General features: G+C 46.9%; 1 protein-coding gene across 1 annotated transcript in view; it reads left to right on the forward strand.

The window, feature by feature from the left end:
* CHRNB4 (cholinergic receptor nicotinic beta 4 subunit) overlaps positions 1-17,129 on the forward strand; it is a 43,360-nt gene extending 26,231 nt beyond the window's left edge. The window contains exons 3-6 of the mRNA XM_075897348.2: positions 8,680-8,724; positions 8,831-8,940; positions 12,589-13,561; positions 16,325-17,129. Coding sequence (XP_075753463.1) covers positions 8,680-8,724; positions 8,831-8,940; positions 12,589-13,561; positions 16,325-16,465 — 1,269 coding nt within the window. The 3' untranslated portion in view covers positions 16,466-17,129. The remainder of the gene's footprint in view (positions 1-8,679; positions 8,725-8,830; positions 8,941-12,588; positions 13,562-16,324) is intronic.
* Positions 17,130-24,907: the final 7,778 nt, after the last annotated feature.

Here is a 24,907-nt window from a genome sequence, read left to right on the forward strand (position 1 = left end):
ACCCTCATGGACACCAAATGGTGGTCTGTGAATGAAGCCGGCTGGACACTGGAGGAGTGGGCCCATGCCAGATGAAATCAAGATAGGTAGATGCGCTACTGATCGTCCCCTACCCAGATGCAGGTGAAGGTGGTGGTGTCATCCGGGTGGTGGTCATGCCAGATGTCTACTAGGGAATGGTGATCTATGATCTCCCAGAGGATGCCTGCCATGGCCTGGCAGTTCTCAAGTCCTGAGTGGTCCCGGTCCTCGAGGGTGGTGTTAAAGTCCCCGCCCAGGACCAGACCTTCTGGGCCGGGCCTTTGTCCTTTTTCTTCCCCTGGCCCTTCTTGCTGGCCAAGGTGGAAGGCTCTCCCATGTCAGGGGGAGCATCGGCGGTGGCAGCAGCGGAACTGGGACCAGGGGTCAGGAGGTCAGCTGCAGCATTCTGCGGGGTCGGTGGCATCAGGGACAGGAGAGGGGGCAGGGACCTTCTCCATCATAGTGGGGGGGGGGGCGGTTGGAGGAAGTAGAGATTGTGAGGAAAGGACTAGGGGATTAGCTTCTCCTCCCCGTCAATCAGCTGGCAGGGGAGGGGGGAACTAGTGGGAGTGGAGTAGGGAGGGCAAACCAACCACTCCTCGCTGAGGCAGAGGCAGAGGAGGAGGGTGTTCAACTGGGAAGGGGCCCAGGGATGGATGCCAGCCACTCCTCCCCACTAGGGTATAGGCTAGGGAGGAAGGACTAGACTTGGGGAAAAGGGAGCAACTGAGTGAAGGGAGTGGCAGCCACTCCGCCCCGCTGGCTAAAGGTGGAGGAAGAGGTGCGAAAGCAAGGGGGAGGGGAGGGGGGTTAGGGTGGGATGGGGAGCTAGAGGGAAAAGGGGAAGCAACCACTCGCTCCCGCTAAATTGTTGGAAGGGAGGGAGGGTGCTAGTGGAGGAAGGGTGCTGGTAGGGAAACTGAGAAGGTGGGAGCTAGCAGCCACTCCTCCCTATAAATATGCGGCAGAGGAGGAGAGTGCTAGAGGGAGGGGTAGGGACGCGAGGGAAGGGGATTTGCATTTGGGAGGGAGGTGAATGGGAAAAACAACCACTCCCTCCTGCTGGACTGATTGCAGGGAGGGAAGGCACTAGTGGAGGAGGATACGAATGGGGAACCAAAGGGGGAACCGAGGAGCCAGCAACCGCCCCTCCCTGTAGGGCTGGAAACAGAGGAGGAGGGTGCTGGCAGGATGGGGCAGGGAATGCAGTAGAGGGTGCAGGGTAGGGGCCGTTTCCTCCAGCTGCACTCGGGTACCGGGGGGAAACTATGGGGCCATTAAAGGGAGTGTAGTGTACGGGGGGGCTAACTAAAAGGGGAAGGAAGGGACACAAGTGCTTGGGGGGGGGGGGGTAGGGCACCCAGGGCAGTAGCAAAGGGCTAGCGGTGGATGTGGTTTACCTAGACTTTAGTAAGGCGTTTGATACGGTCTCGCATGATATTCTTATCAATAAGGCAAATGCAACTTAGATGGGGCTACTATAAGGTGGATGCATAACTGGCTGGATAACCATACTCAGAGAGTAGTTATTAATGGTTCACAATACTGCTGGAAAGGCATAACAAGTGGGGTTCCTCAGGGATCTGTTTTGGGACCGGCTCTGTTCAATATCTTCATCAACGATTTAGATATTGGCATAGAAAGTACACTTATTCAGTTTGCAGATGATACCAAGCTGGGAGGGATTGCAACTGCTCTGGAGGATAGGGTTGGAATTCAAAATGATCTGGACAAATTGGAGAAATGGTCTGAGGTAAACAGGATGATGTTTAATAAAGACAAATGTAAAGTGCTCCACTGAGGAAGGAACAATCAGTTTCACACATACAGAATAGGAAGCGACTGTCTGGGAAGGAGTACGGCAGAAAGAGATCTAGGGGTTATAGTGGACCACAAGCTGAATATGAGTCAGCAGTGTGATGCTGTTCCGAAAAAAGCAAACATGATTAACTGGTGTGTTGTGAGCAAGACATGAGAAGTCATTCTTCCACTCTACTCAGCGCTGGTTAGGCCTCAGTTGGAGTTTTGTGTCCAGTTCTGGGCTCCGCATTTCAAGAAAGATGTGGAGAAATTGGAGAAGAGCAACAAGAACAATTAATGGTCTAGAGAACATGACCTATGAAGGGGGCTGAAAGAATTGGGTTTGTTTAGTTTAGAAAAGAGAAGATTGAGGGGGGACATGATAGCAGTTTTCAGATATCTAAAAGGGGGGCCTTAAGGAAGAGGGAGAAAACTTGTTCATCTTGGCCCCTGGGGATAGAACAAGAAGCAATGGGCTTAAACTGAAGCAGGGGAGGTTTAGGTTGGACATTAGGAAAAAGTTCCTAACTGTCAGGGTGGTCAAACACTGGAATAAATTGCCCAGGGAGGTTGTGGAATCCCCATCTCTGGAGATATTTAAGAGTAGGTTAGATAAATGTCTATCAGGAATGGTCTAGCCAGTACTGGGTCCTGCCATGAGGGCAGGGGACTGGACTCGATGACTCTTGAGGTCCCTTCCAGTTCTAGTATTCTATGATTCTATGATTCTAGTGGGGTTGGGGGAAGAGGGAAATACTGGTTGAGTAAAGGGCGAGATGAGGCAAGGTAGCTACTGGGGGGGGGGGGGGGCACACACTATAACAGGCTAGCTGAGGTAGGGGCCTAGCAGGCAACAAACGAACCCTGGGTTGGGCAGGGAGGGTAAGCAAAACCAGAGAGGGAAGGAGAACACAAACAGAACTAGTAGGGTGGGGCAGGCAGTAGGAAAGGAGGCAAGCTGCTGTGCTGGGGGCTAAAGAAGGTTAAGCAGGGGTAAGGGAGGCCCTCCCAACCAAATGCAGATGAAGGGGGGCCAAGTGTGAGGGGATGGGGAGGGAGCATGCCCAGGAGCATTTGTGGGGCTCAGCCTCGCCCACTGCTGCAGCAGCACAATCTCAGGTGGAGCAGTGGAGCAGCAGCCCCATCGAGGGACAAAGAAAAAGTCCAGGTGTTAAGGGATAGTGGAGGGGGCATTGGTGGTGGTGGCAGCAGGAAGGGGGGGGAGGGCTCTGCCCCTCTCCCCTGGCCCCTCTCTCAGTGACTCTACATGCCACCACCCCAGGAGCACAGGGTAAAAAGCTGTCTCTGGAAGCCCCCTCCACAAGTCCAGGTGGTGCAAGTGTCTTCTCCTCTTCGCCTCCTCGATGGGGCACAAGTGTTGCGGCTGCAGAAACAGGCAGGTGGCGGCCAACCGAGGCGGGGGAGCCCAGATGGTGGGTGCTGCTGGTGGTGGGGTCCTCCTCCTCTCCCTCTGGAGTGGGGGTGGGGTGGGCCGGCAGCCCCCTCCCCCCTCAGGCGGCAGCAGTTGGTGGAAGGCAGCAGCAGCGGTGGTGTCCAGGGGGAGAAGGTTGAGCAGGGCCTCAGCAGGTGGGAGGTGGCTGAGCAGGGTGGGAAGAGTTTCAGCTGGTGCAGGAGCAGGGTGGGGAAGAGCCAGGAGAGCAACAGCAACAGCCACACCTTCCTCCTCCTCCTCAGCACTGAGCCCAAGGGGGAAACAGCCCTCCCTGAGCTGTGGTGGGCAGCACCTGACATAAATGAGGCACCTGGGAAGGAGACAGGGGGCAGGCCCAGGGATATAAAAGGGCTGCCTGAAGGGCCAGAGAGACCCAAGGAAGCCAGGGAGACAGAGGCCTCCCCAGTCCCATCCACTGAGGAGTCAGCGCTGAAGCTGGAACCGGAGCTGGAGGAAATGGACAACTGGCCTGGACAATGGGCCCACTGCTGGAGGACTCCCCTGCATTTGGGCTGGCTTCCTAACTGTTTAATGAGTGCAGCCCTCACCCTATATTAAGGGTGGGCTATTGACTGTTTAATGGAGGCAGTCTGCCTTGCATCTGGGCTCACTTGTTAACTGGCTGATGACTGCAGCCTTTGCTCTGCATGAGGGCTGGGGGTTCTAGACTGCTAAGGGAATAGCTCCCTGTTGAACCAGCCTGGGACATAGAGTAGTAGGTTGGTGTGGCCACCCCCTGGCCCTGAGGGGGACACCTCTCATCCCCAGGGTGCTTCCCAGCAGGCTACATTTGGTGGAGAATATGGGCTCTCAAGTCCCCAACCCCTGACGAAAGTGGCCTTGTGATTGCCCTGTGGGGGGAAAAAAAAACAAAGAAAAGTGAGAGAGAAGCCATGGATCGGGAAAAAAAATTTCAGTGTCTAGCTGAGAACCAGCAAAAACAACATGAACAATGAGTCTGTCAGATGAGTCTCCAGCACAAGCAGCAACAGGAGCTGGTGCAGCAGATGGGCGTTCAGCAGCAGTAGTTGCTGCAGCAAATAGCCACTCAATACTGGGAACTGCAAATGCAAGGATTTCAGCAGTTTGCATCCCTCTGGTCCCGGCCTGGCGGGCAAACTTCAGGAGCTGCTGGGGGTCCCATTTCGCCTCTCTGAAATGGACACTGGTGATGACCCTGAGGTGTTTCTAGAAACTTTCGAGTGTGTGGCGACAGTGACAGGCTGGCCCAGAGAACTTTTAGCCCTTACCTATCCAGACTGGCTCAGACGGCATACCGGGGGCTCCCCATCAAGGAAGCTAAAGATTATGGGCAAGTAAAAGCTGCAATTCTAGATGCTCTGGACATTACTCCAGAAACCTTTCGGCGCCAGTTTCGAAATCTGAGTTTCCCACCCAGGGCTCAGCCCCGAGCAGTGGCGCATGAAATTAGGAGTCTATGCGGCAATCACTCTCATGCTCAGGCCCCACTTGTAATGTCTAGACCAGTGACTTCGGGTCCTCCACCGAGGGCCACCACGAGTAGCCTGTCGAGCTCAGGACAACCACCAAGTCCCACCAAGAAGTCATGCCCTTCACCACAGGTTTCGGGCCCAAAAGCTCCATCCCCAGGGGCTTATTGTCCCCCATGCAATCGTGAGTGGGGGAGAACTGACAATCCCAAGCTGGAAGGCGTGGGAGGACCACAGACCTGGACATTGGAGGCCAGCCCAACTTGAACTGGGGAATTGTCCCATGTGGCCACATGAGAAACATCTGCAGAGAGATTGTCCCTATATGGACTGCAGTTTTGGCCAGGCGTATTACAAGCTCACTGCCCGGGATCACCCAAGCTGACAGCCCCAGTGAGGCTGGGACCTCATTATTCCTCCGGTGGAGACTGAGAGGGAACTGTGCCTCCAGTGTCTCCACAGAAATGTAAAAATGTACCAATGTACCCCTTACCATAAATGGGATGACTGAGGAAATGGTGGTGGGTTGGCCACCACTTTGGCATTCCCAATTATTCTGGGGTAGGACTGGACTGGGTTTACAGACCTTCTCCGGGGGGTTTGTTTTGGGACACCGCTGGCCGAAGTGACATGTGAAGTGGATCTGGTTAGTGTTGGCCCCCTGAGGACACTCCATGGGGAACCCACAAAGGACCAGAGAGGAGAGTGGGGAGGAAGGAGCAATTCCGAGAAGCCAACTCACACCGGGGAACCCACTGAACTGAAGCTACGAAACCCCCACCTGGTGGACTTCCCTTGAGATCAGCGAGAGGACCCAACCCAGAAATTTGCCTTCGACCAGGTGGCCTGTGTTGATGGGGTGATGACGGACCCCCAGCAGGCAGAACAGTGGCCCCACTTTGAGTTGAGGGCTGATCACCTATATTGTGTGGAATGGGACCCCCAGATTCAAGAGATCTAGTCACAGTTGGTGGCACCGCGCTGCCATCGAAGGGCGGTGCTCTGGTTGGCACACAACATGCTTGCCGCTGGCCACCTGGGCCAAGAAAAAACTCTAGCACGAGTCCTGTCTGGCTTTTTCTGGCTGGGAGTGTAACCAGAGGTCAAGGACTACTGCCACTCGTGCCCTGAGTGTCATCTGGCTGTCGTCTCCAGAGTCCCAAAGGCCCCGCTGGTACCCATGCCTGTCATTGGGACCCCCTTTGAACGGGTGGCCCTCGATCTGGTCGGACCACTCCTAAGGAGCAAAGCAGGGGTCTGGTATATTTGAGTTCTAGTGGACTACGCCACCCTCTTTCCCAAGGCATTTCCTTTATGGATCACCAGTGCCCGTACTATTGCCTCCAAGTTAGTGAAGGTCTTTGCGAGGGTAGGCCTTCCCCGGGAACTACTCACAGACCAAATATCCCACGCCCACGACCAAGCAAAAGGTATGCTAATTCCTGGGGCTGTTAGGGTATTATCGCCACTTTCCTCCACATTTTGCAACCACTGCACCGCCCTTTTAACTAAGGGCAGCCCACAATGAGTATGCTGGTCCACAGAGTGTGAGACAGCATTCCAAACCCTTAAAGATTGCCTGTGTCGAGAGCTGGTGCTGTTTACCCTGGATTTTGACCATCCATTTATAGTTCAAGCCAATGCCTCAGGCAGTGTCTAGGGGGCTGTCCTCTCCCAAAACATAGATGGGGAGGAACACCGGTTGTATACATTAGCAGGAAACGTTTCTCTAGGGAGTGGCATTATGTGGTCATCGAAAAGGAGGCCATGGCTCTCAAATGGGTCATTGACGCTTTGAGATATTACCTCCTGGGCAATACGTTTGTAGTTATAACAGATCATGAACCACTTCAATGGTTGCACAAGACGAAGGACACAAACACCAGAATAATGAGGTGGTACCTTACCCTACAACCATATTCATTTACGATCCAACACTGCCTGGGGAAGGAAAATGCTAATGCAGACGGTTTGTCTCATGCAGGTGAGTGTCAAAAATCCAGTTCCAAGCAATGGGAGCTAGAGTTAAGGGGGTGGGGATGTAGTGGGTTGGTGTGGCCACCCACTGAGCTCAAAGGGGAAATGGCCCTTCCTGAGCCATGGTGGGCAGCACCTGACATAAATGAGGCACCTGGGAAGGAGACAGGGGGCAGGCCCAGGGCTGCCTGAAGACCCAAGGAAGCCAGGGAGCCAGAAGCCTCCCCAACTCCACCCACTGAGGAGCCAGCACTGAAGCTGGAACCAGAGCCGGAGGAAGTGGACAACTGGCCTGGGCCACCGGGCCCTCTGCTGGAGGACTCCCAAGCGGGACTGCTTATGTGGCCGGAGGATCCCAACCCGTGCGGCCTGGAGGACCTGCCACGGAACCAGGTACAGGGTGTGGAGGGGAGAACTGGAGCCAGCCCAGGGATAGCCGACCTTGGTGTGGACCCCTGCTGACTCCGGCATAACAGGTCAGTGGGTTTTGGAACTGGATCTCTGCTGACCTAGCAGCTGAATACCAGACGCTATTAGGCCCTGGGCTGGGGAGTGTGGCGTAGGGAGGGCCCGCGTCTCCCCTGCCACCTCTTGATTGGGTGGCAGCTTCCCCTCCTGCGCTTGGCAGCCACAGGCAAGGTGCCTGAACCCCTCCTGAGCAAGGAGACAGACCACTTACCTGTGCTTACTGGCTGTGAACTGGTTGGCTTGCCCTGGGTGAAGCCCTTGCCCTGCCCTAGGGCTGGGCTTCCAACTGTTTAATGAGTGCAGCCCTCGCCCTGTGTTAAGGGTGGGCTATTGACTGTTTAATGGAGGCAGCCTGCCTTGTGTCTGGGCTCCTTTGTTAACTGGCTGACGACTGCAGCCTTTGCCCTGTAGAAGGACTGGAGGTTCTAGACTGCTAGGAGAATAGCTCCCGTTGAACCAGCCTGGGACATAGAGTAATGGGTGGTGTGGGCACCCACTGACCCTGAGGAGGACACCCCTCATCCCCAGAGTGCTTCTCACAGGGCTATAGGGCCTAATTGATTCTGTGTACTGCTAAGACTGCTGTTTATTTTTATCAGAATGACATATGGGACTAAGTCAAATACCTTGAAGAATTGTAGGTATATTTTGTCAGTTACTTTTATCAACCAAACATGCAATCTCATAAAAAAAATCTATCAAATTCACTTAACAAGACCTAGTACCCATAAAATCATGTTCATTGATATTAATTTGGCTACCATCCATTAATTCTTTACTGAGTTCTAGATCAGCCTTTCTATGATTTTGCCTGTGATAATTTTCAGATTAGCTGACCTGCACTTGTCCAGGTCATCCATCCTTTTCAAATACTGGCACAGCATTAGCTTTTCTCCAGTCTTCTGGAACTTTCTCAGTATTCCAAGATTTGTTGAAAACCAACAGTTTTTAACTCCTAACTATCAGAAGGGTAGCCGTGTTAGTCTGAATCTGCAAAAGCGGCGAGGAGTCCTGTGGCACCTTATAGACTAATTGAAGTGTAGGAGCATAAGCTTTTGTGGGCAAAGACCCACTTCGTCAGATGCAGAACTCCTAACTGTAAGTCATCCAGTGGTCTAATCCAAAATTGGAATTCCAATGGCCTGATGAATAGAAAAAGATTGTCAGAAGACTATAATTTTACTCATTACTTGTTTTAGATGTTTAAAACACCTTCTTAAAGTTGTACAAACCCAAGGCCATTTTAGTTAATAGTTGTAACAAATTACTTAATTGGATGAAACACTGTACGATATCATATTTTTAATATAGTGTCAGAATCATGCATTTTTGTGATAGACAAATAGAAACAGAAAGATTCCTAATGTTATAAAAGGCAGATTCTACATTATATGCAAAGGTTTTAGTCAGCCAGAAATGTGAGGTATTCCAGAAAGACTAATGAATATATCCTATTAGTAGGACTAACTTTGCACAGCATAGATTTATAAATGATTTTTCCTCCTTTAGAATGAACGTGAGCAGATCATGACCACAAATGTCTGGCTAAACCAGGTAACCATCCCATGGGTATGCTATTGCAATTTACCAATACATTGTTTTCTTGTTAGATTTAATTGACACAAAATAACTTAATCACCACTGTATAATTTTTCTCTAGGAATGGACTGACTATCGTTTGGCTTGGCAGCCCTCTGACTATCAAGGCATAAATAAGCTAAGGATCCCTTCTAAACACATCTGGCTGCCAGACATTGTGCTTTACAATAAGTAAGTCTTGATACAAAACATCATGCAAAGATTTTAAACAGAAACCAAAATCCTATTAAATGACAAGAAAAAAAATCCCCAAATCTTTTCCATGCAGAGAAAATAAGCTTAAAACTTTGAATATTTTCAGTTAATGATATTGCACACTACACAATAAAAAAAAAACCCTCTCTCTAAGGAGAGATGGTAGATCTCTGTTCAGATCTCGTATTAGGAAGAGGGGGTATGAGAACCAGTTGCTGCCCACATTCCAACTGATTACCATCACCCAGAGGTGGGTAATAATTTTTGCAGGGGGTCACTTAATGAATTTTGGTACGTGATCACAGGCAAGCTCCATCTCTGGAAGGGGCAGGGCTGGAGACTAGTCTCCTCCCAGAGTTGTCTGGAGTCGGAGGCTTTGAATTAAAAATACCATAAAGGGCTTGCGGCTCCTGACCCTGCTGCTACCAAGTTGCCTGGCAGCACCTACGGGGATAGCACTGCAACCGTGATCCATGAGCCATTTAAATAGGATCCTGCTGCCTGAACCACTGCCTGGAAATTCAGTGGCACAGGCAGCAGGATATAAATAGAAAGCAGCCAGATGCAATCTGCAGGCTGGATCTGGCCCCTGGGCTGCATCTTGCCCATCCCTGCCATAATCACGGGGCTAAAAGTTAAGGATAGCCCTCTTCTTCCCTCCTCTCAGCTGTTTCATGTGGAATTAGATTGTCTCTGAACCTACATACTGGATTGTTCCAGCACTTGATTTAGGTAGCAAATCATGTCTACCCCTCAGTTCATGCATCACTAGCACAGATAGGTTCTTAAATCTGGACTGCAGGAAACTGCCTATCTCTGAAGGCAAGGCATGCTTGCCTTTGGTGGCTGTTAATTACCTGCTTGTAAAGGCTTTGATGGTCTCTATTTACTTTTATTCTCTGGAGTTGCCAGACTGGGATCTTTAAACTGTAAGGCTGCGTCTAGACGGGCATGATTTTCCGCAAATGCTTTTAACGGAAAAGTTTTTCCATTAAAAATAACAGAAAATGTTATGCCTGTTTCTAAATATTATGACATAATTTATACTTCAGTAAGTAGTTGAAACTCAATTGAAGTCAATGGAACTATATATATCTATGATTAATTTGATCTGTTGTTTTTGCTAAAGACATATTGCTTCTAAGTTATATATTTTCCCTTTACTTTTCAAATGAAAAGGAAAAATATATATAAAGTACTGCAATTCAGACAATTTTTCTTACTATATTTACTGTCATCTCATTTTAAAAACTAATTAATCTGGTTTTATTAAAAATGACTAACCTACTTAAGAGTTAATTCATGTATTTGTTAATTTATAGAGAAATAAGATAATGAATAGTTAGTCTTTCCTAGTCTCATGGCGTCTTTCAATAAGTTTATCAATAATTACGTATTTTGGAAAAGTGCTACCTGAATGTATGACATATTTAAACAAAATAAACTAAAGATAATTTTAAAAGCCATCTCCTGTAAACCTATTGAATTAGGTGCCACTTAGCTTATGATATTTGTTAGGGCAGCAATGCGAAGTGGCATAACAAGCTGTTAGTTCAAGGATCCTGCAAAGAGCATTCAGATATATCACGAAGCAGTGTTCACTATTAGAAATTGGACCTCCATGGTCCGGCACCTTTGGGACCTGACCCGTCTCAAATGAGGGGATTTGTCAGATCAGGAGAGGTTCCTCTCCTTGTGGCCCATGCTGCTCTGCTGCCCCTCGGTATGGCTCCAGCATGGACCTCCTTCTGGCCAGACCCCTGTGGTTCTCCAGCCAGGGCCGGCCTGAGCCCTTTTGGTGCCCTGGGCCCGGACACGTGTGCAGGGCACAGGGCACATGTGCGGGCCCACCCATGGGGCGCGGGCCCGCCTCCTGGGGCGCTCGACGCATGCGCGCGCTGGCCACAGCTGCTGGCACACAGCCCGGGGCCCACCTCCGGGGCACATGGCACATGCGCTGCCCAGCCTCGCTTGGCCAGTGCTGCTGGCATGCGCGCTGGGCCATGCAGGGCCCCACAGCCGTAGGGGGAAGGGCGCTGCTGGCTGGCGCCGTGGGGTCGGCACTGCAGGAGCTGGGCGCGTGGCTCCTGATGGCAGCTGTAAGGGACGCCGCGCGCCCCTTACAGCTGCTATCAGGCACCCCTCATCGGTTGGCACCCTGGGCAGCTGCCCGGCTCGCCCATGTCTCCATCTGGTCCTGCCACCAGCCCTGCTGCTGCCAGAGCCTGAGCCCCACAGATGGAACTCTGCAGCTGGGGACAGAGCCAGAGCTGGAGCTCTGTGGCCAGGATTGAGGCCAGAGCTCCTTGGCTACTGCTGGGGTTGAAGCTCCCTGGACATATCTGGAGTTCCACGGCCACTGCCAGGCTGGAGCCAGAACTCCCTACTGTGCCACCCTCTCCCCATCCACAGGTCTCCCGGCTAAGTTACCGGTGCCCCTACCTTGCTCCTGCCCTGCCACCAGACCTTCCTGTTTCTGGGCTCTGTGGTCCACTATAGGTATGTAAGCAACTAGTCGAGTACCTGATAAGCATATGCTTATGGTTAGTAGAGTAGTCACTCAACTACTTCTTCCCTGCCCCTCCCCGCCCTCCTGGCTGCCTCTATCAGAGGGTGTGTCTAAACTACACCCTTCTGCCGACAGAGGGATGTAGATTAGGCACATCACTATTGCAAATGAAGCGGGGATTTAAATATCCTGCGCTTCATTTGAATAGAAATGGCCGCCGCTTTTTACCAATGCAGCACTTTGCTGGCAAAAAGCGGCAGTCTAGACGGGGATCAGTTGACAAGGAAAGCCTTTTCCATCCAATTCTGTAAACCTTGTTGCACGGGGCATAAGGGATCGGTCAGAAAAGGCTTTCCTTGTCGATCAATCCCTGTCTAAACTGCTGCTTTTTGTTGGCAAAGTGCTGCGTCGGCAAAAAGCGGTGGCCATTTCTATTCAAATGAAGCGCAGGATATTTAAATCCCCGCTTCATTTGCAATAGCGATGTGCCTAATCTACATCCCTCTGTCGGCAGAGGGAAAATTTTTTCCTTTAAAAGCATTTGCGGTAAAGAGCATCTAGATTGGCACGGACGCTTTTCCGCAAAAGCACTTTTTGTGGAAAAGCGTCCGTGCCAATTTAGACGCGGTTTTGCGCAAGAAAGCCCCGATCACCATTTGCGCAAGAGGGCTTTTGCCCTCATGTCACAAGAACACTGACAATCTTACATGAGATCGTCAGTGTTCTTGCGGAAATTCAAGCGGCCAGCATAGACACAGCCCTATAGTCCCAACTGATTATAGCAGCATTTTTCATATTCTGTTCTCAAATGGTTAGAAGTGTTAGCATGTGCTATTAATGGCAGTGTTCCAAAACAAAGGTGCATTTTTGTAATGCATGATCTCATTTTTAACATCCCTTTTCACACTCCATAGGGTGTGATAATCTTGTTTATAAAATACTTTATGTCTAGAGCTTGTTAAAAATACCTGAAGAAGGGTTTTATCACTGCAAAGGCATTGGAATTGAAGTCTAGCATAGATAGTGAAGCTAAGGATGCACTAGTTTGTTGTTTTTTGTATTTTGAACCTATATTCTGTCTCTTGATAGTTTCATTTTTTTCCTCGTTTCCTCAGTGCGGATGGTACATATGAAGTTTCCCTGTATACAAATGTGATTGTAAAGAATAATGGAAGCATTTTCTGGTTGCCTCCGGCCATCTACAAGAGTGCTTGCAAGATTGAGGTGAAGCACTTCCCATTTGATCAACAAAACTGCACACTGAAGTTCCGCTCATGGACATATGATCACACAGAAATTGATATGGTACTTAAAACTTCCATGGCAAGCATGGATGATTTTACACCAAGTGGAGAATGGGATATTGTAGCACTTCCAGGAAGAAGGACTGTAAACCCCTTAGACCCAAAGTATGTTGATGTAACATATGACTTTATTATTAAAAGGAAACCTCTTTTCTATACCATCAATCTTATAATTCCCTGTGTGCTTATTACATCATTGGCTATCCTGGTGTTCTACTTGCCTTCAGACTGTGGGGAAAAGATGACCTTATGCATATCTGTACTGCTTGCCTTGACTGTGTTCTTATTGCTGATCTCTAAAATTGTCCCTCCAACATCACTGGACGTTCCACTGATTGGGAAGTATCTGATGTTTACAATGGTATTAGTAACATTCTCAATAGTTACCAGTGTCTGCGTATTGAATGTCCATCACAGATCTCCCAGCACCCACACTATGCCCCCATGGGTAAAGGTGGTTTTTCTTGAGAAACTTCCAACTATTCTGTTCATGAAACGCCCAGAGACTACCTCTGCAAGGCAAAGATTAAGCAACCGCAGAAAGACTAAATCTGAAAATCTATGCACTAATCCAGCTGACCTGTACAAAAACTCTACCTACTTTGTGAACACAGCTTCTGCCAAAAAATATAACCTGAAAGTTACTGAGAATTCAGATAACATCAGTGGCCATCAAGATTTTAAGTTAAGATCTTCAATGAGGTTTTCTCCAGAAGTCCAAGAAGCCATTGAAGGAGTCAGTTTTATAGCAGACCACATGAAAAGTGATGACAATGATCAGAGTGTAAGTAACAGAAGAAATCATTCCCATCTTTCCAAATCCCAGATTCCTTTCCCTTCATGTCTCAAATAAGTGTATCCTTCCTCAGAATGGAAATCAGAACCCAACCATCTTTCTTAGTATTAATTTTTATAGAGATTCTTTCTGTAATTTCATAGGCAATTTTATAAGTAGCAAGTTTCTTTTCCTATGAATGACCATTTGATAAAGCTGACAAGAATCTCAGCCCTTACAATACCACACGTATTGCTTTGGGGCACAGGTAGATATAAAGATGAATTAACTTTAAACAAATTGTGTTTTCACATCAGCAAAGTAATGGGATGTAGAGACCCCAGCTAGTGTGTGGCAGAGAGAGGGTTAAATATTCAATACCTGGTTTGAGAAAACACCATATAGTTGGGCCCATAATAAAGGGACAGTGGGTTAGTCAGCCATGAGCATGGCTGAATTCTGCTAGAGTGCTCATAGACTCTTTCTGCTGGGCTACAGAAAGTAATTTAACTAAATGGGTTTAGAAATGGATTTAGTTAGATTGGTACACACACTAGAAATGCTATTATTTTGGATTCAAAGTGCTCCCTATCAATGGTGGTCACTATGCAGTGCTCTCAAGGTTATTCAGAACTTTCTGGCAAGAGCGTTCATAGAACCATAATATTTATACTACAAAAGCTGAGGCATGTATGAGCAAAATGAGATTTTCCATCAACTAAAAATCTGAGTTCCACTGTCATCCTGGAGAGGTACATAGATCCATATTTCACTAGCTAGTACATTAAAGTTCATAGCCATTGAATAATACTCAGCAAAACTCAGAATGCGCAGGTAAATACTTGTCAATGTCCCCAACACTACCCCTCATTCCCCCATTGCCATGAAAATTTCCTGTGTGACCCTTCTCTGCCCCAACACCCAGTCTAGTGCTAGGTTCTCCATTACTGCTCTATTCTCCCCCTCTCCTTTTAATATACAGATTAAGTAGTCTGCAAGTCTGGTTCCTTGTTTACTTAGGTCTTGCAGGAATTCCTTATGAAGGACTTACCTGAATTTTCAAGGAACCAATTGCTGGTCAACAGATAAAAGGAGGAACAGATGTTAAATCTGTAATAATAGGCATAAGCTTAAACAAACTAAAATGAATTTAATAAGAGCACAAGCCTAACAGTGGTGAAAATGTGCTTATTACAGCACAGATAGTCTTGAAAGAACTTGTACTGGATATAAAAAGATTTTAAAAAATTCCTTCCCTCACCCTAGACAAAAGAGCAATTATCCAAAATATTGTACATAAGACATTAATTTAATGCTTTCCGCACACAGGTTCTCTGATGTTAACTAAATTGCTTAGTTACCAACCATGACTTTCTAGGGTTGCCAGATGGTTTCTGAAAAAAGGACCCCAAGAGTTGTTGGGGAAAAAAAAAATTAAATTAAAAAAACCCACAGTGTCCCCCCTTTAAGAAACGCTTTTGAGGCTTTTTGGCCTTAACAGGCTACCCGCAGCTGCCCGTCATCTTGCCTTCCTGCGCTGGGCCAGGAAGCCTTCCTGCGGAACCCAGTAAGCACCCGGGATTTTCACCTCCTGGCCAAGAAAAAAATCAGAAAATACCAGACATTTTAGGTGTCTGATATTTTCTGAATTTTTTTACTGGACAGGAGGCGAAAATACCAGACAGTCCAGTTCAATGCCGGACTCCTGGCAACCCTATGGTTTTCCAGATTCATAATTCTAATCTCTGCCTTTTCATTAGTATCACAGTCTGATAACAGCTTTTAAGTCCAGCATATTCTTTTCTCTGAAGAATATAACATCTATTAACAGGAATGGAAGTTACATGGGTGCATTGAGGGGGAAAATAATAGTTTAGTACAAGTCAAGAGATAACTGGGATGTACTGTAAAATCATTAAGAGGAAGAGTTCCCATGTGTAACTAGAGTCAGGAAAAGAAAAAAAAACAGTGGTTAAAAAAAGATTGACAATTCTCTTTTTTTACAACTATCCCTGCAGTCATAGGGGTAAAATCCTGGCCCCATTAAAATCAATGGCACAACTGCCATTATAACTTAGAATCACAGGATTGGAAGAGACCTCAGGAGGTCATTACGTTCACACCCCTTCCTCCACCACGCCCCCAAAAGCAGGACCAAACCCAACTAAATCATCCCAGCCAGGGCTTTGTCAAGTTGGGACTTAAAAACCTCAAGGGATGGAGATTCCACGACTTCCCTAAGTAACCCATTCCAGTGCTTCACCACCCTCCTAGTGAAATAGTTTTTTCTAATATCCAACCCCATTGCAACTTGAGTCCATTGCTCAACTTCAATTGGACCAGGATCTTATGCACACTGGACAGGGATTTGAATACAACCAGCAGTGCTAACATATTAAAACCCTTGCATGCTGAGAATCAAGATCAACTACAGAATTATTTGTAAAAAAGCAGAAAGTATTGTTCATCCCTATTAATTTGGATGAATAGTATTAGCAAATTAAAATTGGCACCCAGGAAATTCACTGGATTATGTTGAAGGTCTATCCATTCTAGCACCAAGCACTGAGAAAACCATTTATAGTGCTCTTTACCAATTGCCCGGGACTGTATATGAAAGAAAATTCCTTCTTGACCCATGTGGTGATCAGTAACCTGAACCTTAATATTTGTTTCCTCTTATTTTCATACATAAACTAGGAACACTGAACAGCAACAAAAGAGATTGAGATGATAAATTGCTATGTATCTTCATCTGGCTTTTTCCTCCAGGTCATTGAAGATTGGAAGTATGTTGCCATGGTAGTGGACAGACTGTTTCTTTGGATATTCATCTTTGTTTGTGTCCTTGGGACTGTTGGATTATTTCTCCAGCCACTTTTTCAAAACCACTCTGCTGCTGCAAGCCCTTAACACTCAACTGTAAAATGCTTACCCAGCTGCTGCTGCCCCTTATTTTGCTCCAAGTTCCTCTGGTGTAAATCCAATGTAATACCATTGAGGTCAGCTGAGTTTGTCTGGATTTATATTGGTGAACTGAGTGCAGACTTTGACCTGTGGTGTTATCATGATGTTTGGAATTTTCCAGGAGACAATCTTTTCTCTCTAAATTTAAATTACTTTGAAAAAAGAGCCAATATATCACCCAATTTGTTTAATAAAGGTTTTACAGAGATATTTATTTCTACAACTTTCCAGTTTTCCTCAGAGTACACCAGTATCATCATTAAAATGCTATTTACTTATGCCATCTTGGGGAAGACACTGTGCTTCCAGAAGATCCTGCAGTTCACATCGCACAATTTTGCTGTTTCAAAGAAGCAATTGCTACAGTATTTCCTTAAAATACATCAAAACTCTGTGCTTGGTTTATAGAAAACTTTATGAATGGAGTTATTAAATATTTTATCTGCTTTGAATAGGCTATTCTAGATAGAACAGAATAGTAAACAGTGCCATGATTCTGGGGTAACCATGAGAAAGTTTCTAACCTTGGCACTTTCACTAAAGGATCCCAAATAAATAAATGAATATTTACACACTGTATTCATTGGTGAAAAATAAAATAATGTGAAAAACTCTTCTTTAAATAGCCTTACTTCCAAAATATTCCTTTCTAGTTCAGAAAAGGAGAAATGGTATGCAGCACCGTGAATCCGAAGCTCATCAGGAGAGTGTTTAAGAAGCAGATAAATGGTGAATTAAGAGGTTGTACTGAAAGCTCAGGCTATGGATAAGAATGCAGTGCTAAAATAAGAAGTAATAGCAGAGCAGACTCAACCCTGACTGACCATTCTGTTTTACTGGACGAGAAGCTGGATATGAGTCAACAGTGTGCCCTTGTAGCCAAGAAGGCTAATGGCATATTAGGTTGCATTAAGAGGCGCATTGCCAGCAGATCCAGAGATGTCATTATTCCCCTTTATTTGGTTTTGGTGAGGCCACATCTGGAGTGTTGTGTCCAGTTCTGGGCCCCCCACTACAAAAAGGATGTGGACGCATTGGAGAGGGTCCAGCGGAGGGCAACCAAAATGATGAGGGGCTGGAGCATATGACCTATGAGGAGAGGCTGAGGGACTTGGGTCTGTTTAGTCTGCAGAAGAGAAGAGTGAGGGGGGATTTGATAACAGCCTTCAACTTCCTGAAGGGAGGTTCCAAAGAGGATGGAGAGAGGCTGTTCTCAGTAGTGACAGATGGCAGGACAAGGAGCAATGGGCTCAAGTTGTGGTGGGAGAAGTTCAGGTTGGATATTAGGAAAAACTATTTCCCTAGGAGGGTGGTGCAGCACTGGAATGGGTTACCTAGGGAAGTAGTGGAGTCTCCATGCCTAGAGATGTTTAAGTCTCGGCTTGACAAAGCCCTGGCCAGGTTGATTTAGTTGGGATTGGTCCTGCCTAGGGCAGGGGGCTGGATTTGATGACCTTCTGAGGTCTCTTCCAGTTCTATGATTCTATGCACGTGGCACAGCTTCCAATCAGTTTGTTGGGACCATGGTAGAAAGAGGAGCAAGAGCAATGAACAAGAGCTGAGTAGTGGTTTGTTGCAGGGTACCACTAATATCATGGTGTGGGGCAGGAGAAGAATCCCTTGTCCCTGACCTCATAATCTGAGGTTGGTAGGATTTACTTTCAAGTAGTATTTTTATAAAACACTTTGTTATGAAGAGCAAAAACCATACAATTCTATGTTATTGCAGAGTTATTGCTGCAGATATCTGTGGTAAGATGAGCTTTTACTCTGGCTTGCACAACCCCTTCTACAATCTACATAGTCCTGCAGTTGTCATTAATCACAAGCTTATATCACATCATCATTTGTGAAAATAACCTTATTATTGATATAGCTAATTTAATCATGAACTCCAGCACCTGGGTCAGAAAGAAGCTTTTGCCTTAGAATGCAAATATCATTGGGAATTTGCAAGAACAAGCCAAATTAAGGCAAAATACTTAACTATTTGAATGGTTTGCAGATGCTATTAGACAAATACCCCTTAAACTTTGGAGAAATCTGTATTCAGATCTGAGCTATAAAGCTTTAAACACATCTCTATCTTCAATAATTTATTTATTCCTAGGGCAAAAGCTGCTCATTAATGAAAATGGAGAGTAAGGAGGGTGGGGAGAAACACTCAGTCAGAAAATCCTAGAAAGACTGAGCTCTTACTGAAAAAAAATAATCAAAGGAACATATAGCCCATTTCCTTCAGCCTAATAAAATTATATAAATTATCAGAAGAGTGTATGTCTGGGATGGACTGAATGATGCTCCAACACAGATATGTAGAATAAACTCCATGGTGAGAGCATAGAAAAAGGATTCTGTGACATTTGCCAGAACCAGTAAGATGGCAATTTAGGTATGTCTACACTGCAATAAAAGACCTGTAGCATATCTGAAGTTGGTCTGGTGAGATTTAGGCTCAAAAGGTTTGGCTGCAGGGACAAAAATTGCAATGTAATAGGAATGTGAAGGACTAGTCTGTTAGTTGACTGATAAGTAAATGCTTATTGGATAGTCGACATGTTAGGTATAAGAAAGAGGCAGCAAGGGGGGGAAGAGGAAGGGGTACTTCAAAGTGGCAGCATACTTGAAGCCTGGGGCCAGACACCAAGCTCCATGGGCGCTGCCATTTTGAAATGCTGCATGCAGACCAGGGCCAACTGAGATGTCCCCAGGCGGTGCCAATGAGCTGGCGGTGGGAGGCTAGCCCCAGCCTGGCTCCTTCCGCCTAAGTCCACTTCCACTACCCTAGGGGCTTGCGCATTTTACTGGCCACCCAGGTAAGAAGAGTCTACTGTCCCACAAATCTACAGTCCCTAACATGTGTTTTACTTATTTGGGAGCATAAGGCATCTCAGACACTGGTCTTGTATTTCTGGGTCATTTTAAGAATTATCTCCAATCAATATCCTGGAAATATCAAATACATGCCTGGTATAATACTAAGCCAAATTTTGTTCTCAGATATGTGCATAAATAGGAATAAAGCCACTGACTACTCAGAATTGCCAAACTCAAAAGATTGTAAAAAATCCTATCTTGAGCTTTTGCTCTCTTTCCCTCCTATGTGAAGGACTTTAGGTTACTGAGGAGAGAAACCTATCCCTGAAGCAGCTCTGATTAGTTACTAATCCCTGTGTCACTGGCAAATGGGGCCACTAGCCAGTCAGAAGGAGTTTTCTCTCAGGCAAGGCTCAAATTTGGTAGAGGGCCAGAGGTTCTCTTTATGGTCCAACTGGCTTCAGCACCAGGCAAACTGTCATAACGAGATCACAAGAGCTGGCAAAAATGATTACTGTCTATGGGCCCCACTGGCAAATCTGTTGCTTTTAATGTCCGTCTCAGCAGAAACGGAAGTTACACTTTGTGGTTCAGTGCTATCTTGTCTGTATAGGTATTAACATGGCCCCTTCTCTTGTATCCAAGCACCTCAAACACAGAGAAGGTCCATCACCTTTGTGAGGGAAACATTGTCCCAGTTTACAGATGGGAAAAACTGAGTAGAATCACCCTATGCTGAACACTGGATATCTGGTAAAATTATTCATATTCAAGTGAGTTCAATGGCAGTCTATGCAGTACAGATTAACATCAAGTTAACTGAGCCCCTGTTAAATATAAAGACTGCAACTCTTTCTTTTTACCTTCTTATCTTTACAGCTTTCACAGAGACAGCTGACATGCACGCATTCCCATCCCCTCACACTGGGGTGGGAGTGACTTGAAGACCTGACCCAATTTTCTCTACTCAGTGCTCTCCATTCTCCATGCCTGGCTGGGCCCCCTCCCCCCCAAGCACAAAGGGTCAGTTTCCAGTAGGGATGCCAGATGGTTTAACCAAAAATACCGAACCCCCCCAAAAAAAAACACTGGGGGAAAAAAGCCGCCACCTCGCTATCCCCGGGTAAATGCCCTATCCCCTAGGCCCACCACCTTACTCTCAGGGAGCTCTTTATCTCACCTCTTGCTGGGGGGGAGGAGAAGGGGAGCCCTGGACTAGAACCTGCAACCCTGCCCTCCCCAGGTGAACACTCTATCCCCTAGGCCACCCCCCCAAAAAAACCACTGCGGGAAAAAATTCTGTTGAAGGGGGAAAAAAGGGAGACCATGCGTTATTAAGCAAAAACAAATTAAATAAAAAAATAAAAACATAATTAAATAATAAACAGCATTACCCCTTTCAGGGTGTGTGCAGAGTCAGAATAGGGTTGGAAACAGGGGAGATGTTGAGCACTAAGTCCCAGGGAAGGCATTGCTTTTTGCCGGTGGCCATTTTGTTTTCTTGATCAAGCCAGAACGCAGCTTCCCTGAAGAATTTGGTAAGCAGTGGGTCCGGGGGTGGGGGTGTCAGGGACCCAGAGAGAGAACGGGGGCTGGGCCCAGTTGCTGAGTGTGTTGTAGGGTTGCCAGGTGTCTGGTATTTTTGCCTCCTGGACAGGAAAAAAAAAATCAGAAAATACCGGATATTTTAGGTGTCCAGTATTTTCTGAACTTTTTTTTACAGGACAGGAGGTGAAAATACCAGACACCTGGCAACCCTAGTTTCCTGATTTCTGTCAGGGTTCACACCAGACCATGGCAATCAGCGGCCTTTCTGCACTGTGCAGGAGGGAACGGATGGGAACTGCTTCCAGCTGAATGGGGGTGGGTTAGGGATAACCTGGAAGCACTTTGTCCCTTCCTGCCAGTAAAAAGGCACCTAACATCTGCAAGTTGCTGCTGGTCACCAGCATAACTCAGCCACTTCTGACCCCAGGCTACAGTGCAGGTTAGAAGAGGTTAAACCCTAAGGCTGTGTCTACACTGGGCCACTTATTCCGGAAAATCAGCCGCTTTTCCGGAATAAGCTGCGAGCTGTCTACACTGGCCCTTGAATTTCCGGAAAAGCAACGACGCTCTACTGTACAAAATCAGCCGCTATTCCGGAAAAACTATTCTGCTCCCACTTGGGCATAAGTCCTTATTCCAGAACACTGTTCCGGAAAAGGGCCAGTGAAGACAGCCCAGTAGTCTTTTCCGGAAAAAAGCCCCGATCGCAAAAATGGCGATCGGGGCTCTTTTCCGGAAAAGCGCGTCTACATTGGCCACAGACGCTTTTCCGGAAAAAGGGCTTTTCTGGAAAAGCAGCCTGCCAATGTAGACGCTCCTTTTCCGGAAAAACTGAAAACGGAATAGTATTCCATTTGAAGCATTTCCGGAAATTCATGCCAGTGTAGACACAGCCTTAGACTGCATTGGGAGGAGCTGGAGGAGAAGTGGGGCTGGAGGGAGATGAACAAGCACAGCAGTGACAGGGGAAGCATGTAATGGGCTGATGAGTGGGCAGCAAAGGTGACACATAACCAGCCACCCCAGCAAGACGACAGCGTTGGCTGGAAACAGGATGTGGGAAGAGGACCTTCTGACCAAAAGGAGGCATGCAGCAGAGATTGCACTGATGGACCAGTGGTAAGAGCTTTGCCTGATCACCAGCCTTGCATATCCATCCCCATCCCCATCATCAGCTATCAGACTACTCACCCCTGTGTTAGACCGAATCCTGCTTATTGGGACACAGATTCTACATCTGCACCATATCTGTATCACTGTGCATTAACCAAGTCAAACAAAAATAGCTAAAGCTAACAAAATACTAAACTTAGGAAGCAAACATGAGATCTGGTTGTCACAAATGAAGCCTGGTGTGAGGCCAGAACCCCAAACAGGAATGATTTAAACAGTCTGACCAATGTCTCAATATCCAGAGAAAATAGGTACATGACTGTCTCCAGGCTGAGGGAAAGGAAAAAGCAGAGATGGGACGGAGTTGCAGAGGCCCAGGTAAGTGGACAGTCTTCTTGCTTCTGGTCTTCTTTCTTCTATACTTGACATGCCATCCTGCGTGTGGTATGCAGACTGGAGAACAAGATGGTGCATATGCGTGTATGCATGACTGGCCCTGCTAAGGGTTCCTAATTAAACCCTGAGCTTGCAATCATTACAATTGTGAAACTGGATTGCTGCACCACAAAGGGCTGTCAGCAACCAGGCTGCCTTCTGCCCCAGAGAGCCTACAAGGCCAAACAGCTTGCTAGCTGTTGCCCTGGCACCACTGTGTTGTGCTGATGACATGCATACAGAAAGCCCTAAGGGGAGGGTGAACTCCCCTTATGAGCCCTCTGGTTACCCGGCAGATTAGGGTCATGTGACTATGAACCTCCTGGTTACCCGGCAGATTAGGGTCATGTGACTATGAACCTCCTGGTTACCCGGCAGATTAGGCTTATGTAACCCATATCTTGAAGAGGAAAACGAAGTGGAGGACATAAAAACACTGGCACTCCTACCCCAACAACTGGTGCGGGAGGACTGCTGGTGAGCAAGGATTCAGATAGCAATAGGACCCACCAGTACAGAGGGGAAAGGAGAAGCAGAAAATGGGAGTTTGCTCATTTTTTTAAAGTCAGGGCCACCTGCAACAGGGTTTAAATATGGGACTGTCCCATCTTTAAAGGGACAATCCATCTGGTCACCCTAAAAATTGAGCCACTTTTGCTAGGACACATGGAGTCTGACAGAGGTGGGAATTGACCCAGCAATCTTGTGTCATTCCACTGAACTGCAATAAAATCATCCTGCTCTTCTCTACCATTCTCCAGATACTCACTATTAATATAGTTTGGGGGTTCCCTAAATAGGAATGAGGTTACCACCTGCCGGATTAGGCCTCACTTACTTCCCATTGGACTAGGGCTAGGTCTACACTGGTAAAGAAAAGTCAATGCAAGATATGCAGCTCCAGCAACATGAATCTAAAGAGGCTAGAGAAGTGCCGTTCTCAGCAGTGAGGCCATTGCTCCTTGTTCTGTTGCAGTGGGTGAAGTCTAGGAAGGATATTTCATTACAGGAATGGTGAAGCACTGAATGGGAGGTGGTGGAATCTCCACCCCTAGGGCTATGTCTACATTGGCAAGATTTTGCGCAAATACTCTTTAACGCAAGAGTTTTTGCGTTAGAGTGTTTGTGCAAGAGAGCGTCTACACTGGCACAAGAAATTCATGTTGCCTGTCTACACTGGGCTCTTGCGCAAGAACACTTGTGCAAGAGGGCTTTTTCCTGAGTGGGAGCATCATAGTTCTTGCACAAGAAGCACTGATCTCTTACATTAGAGCGTCAGTGTTCTTGCGCAAGAACTCCCCGCCAGTGTAGACAGGCAGCAAGTTTTTGCGCAAAAGCAATTGCTTTTGCGCAAAATCTTGCCGATGTAGACACAGCCTAGATGTTTAAGTCCTGGCTTGAAAAAGCCCTGGCTGGGATGATTTAGTTAGGGTTGGTCCTACTTTTAGCAGGGGGTTGGACTTGATGACCTCCTGAGATCTCTTCCAACCCTATAAATTTTCTGGGGCAGCCCCACAGCAGGAGGTCAATAGGAAAAACTCTCCTGTTGACTTCCTTTACTCCTCATGACTGCAAGAAGTTTCAAGGTTGATGGTCCCACTCTTCCCCCAGCATTCAATTTAGTGGGTTCTTTACAGAGTCACTAAATCAAATGCCAGAATATCAACTTTCAGAGTGCTGATCTTCCTGGAAGTTAAGACAAGCCGTAGGAGGCAGTATGGGAGTGAATTCTGCCTCTTTCCCTATCCTCTTTGTCCCTGCTGCTGTCAGTTATGTGGGCAGCACATCATCCATAAATTCATCTTAGTATCACTCAACGTTACGTTTGCCTTTGCAAAGCAAAATCTGCAATGAATAATTGCTTTGGCTCTATAGATTAGCTTCTTTGAACAACAAAGTAAAGAGAAAAGCATGACTGTTGATGGAAATTGGGCGAGGGGGACGTGAGAAAAGAAACAGAAGAGGTATGGAAGAGAAGGAAATACAGACAACTATTAACTACTGCCATTAAGGTGGTGGCAGCTTGGGTCAGCCAAATATAAAGGACCATCCTGAGAAGGGCAAGCAGGGAAAAAAAGCTGTGATGGTTAGAACCCTCCACCAATACTGAGTAGAGTCGACAGTCGCTAGGAAGGCACTCAACTGGTGTTGCACTCCCCTCATTTCCTGGAGAGAATCCTGTGCTGGAGCAAGATCCCAGACCTGAAGAGCTCTGTAAGCTTATTTTGCTCATCAATGCAAAAGGTGATTAAATAAGAGATATTACTTCACTCATCTTGTCTCTCTAATAGCCTGGGACCAACATGGCTGCAACAACACTATATACAAAGTAAAATCCTGGCACTTAAAAAGAATCTGTATATTTGATACCCTATAGGAATCTGCAACAGTCTTCTTTTAAATTCTAAGGAGAGGCACCAGTGAGCTTTTAAGCCATTATCATTGCTAGAGATGGGCCTTGGCCAAAACTGCAAA

Source organism: Pelodiscus sinensis, chromosome 14 (assembly GCF_052426305.1).
Source record: "Pelodiscus sinensis isolate ZL-2025 chromosome 14, ASM5242630v1, whole genome shotgun sequence".
Classification (NCBI taxonomy): Eukaryota; Metazoa; Chordata; order Testudines; family Trionychidae; genus Pelodiscus; species Pelodiscus sinensis.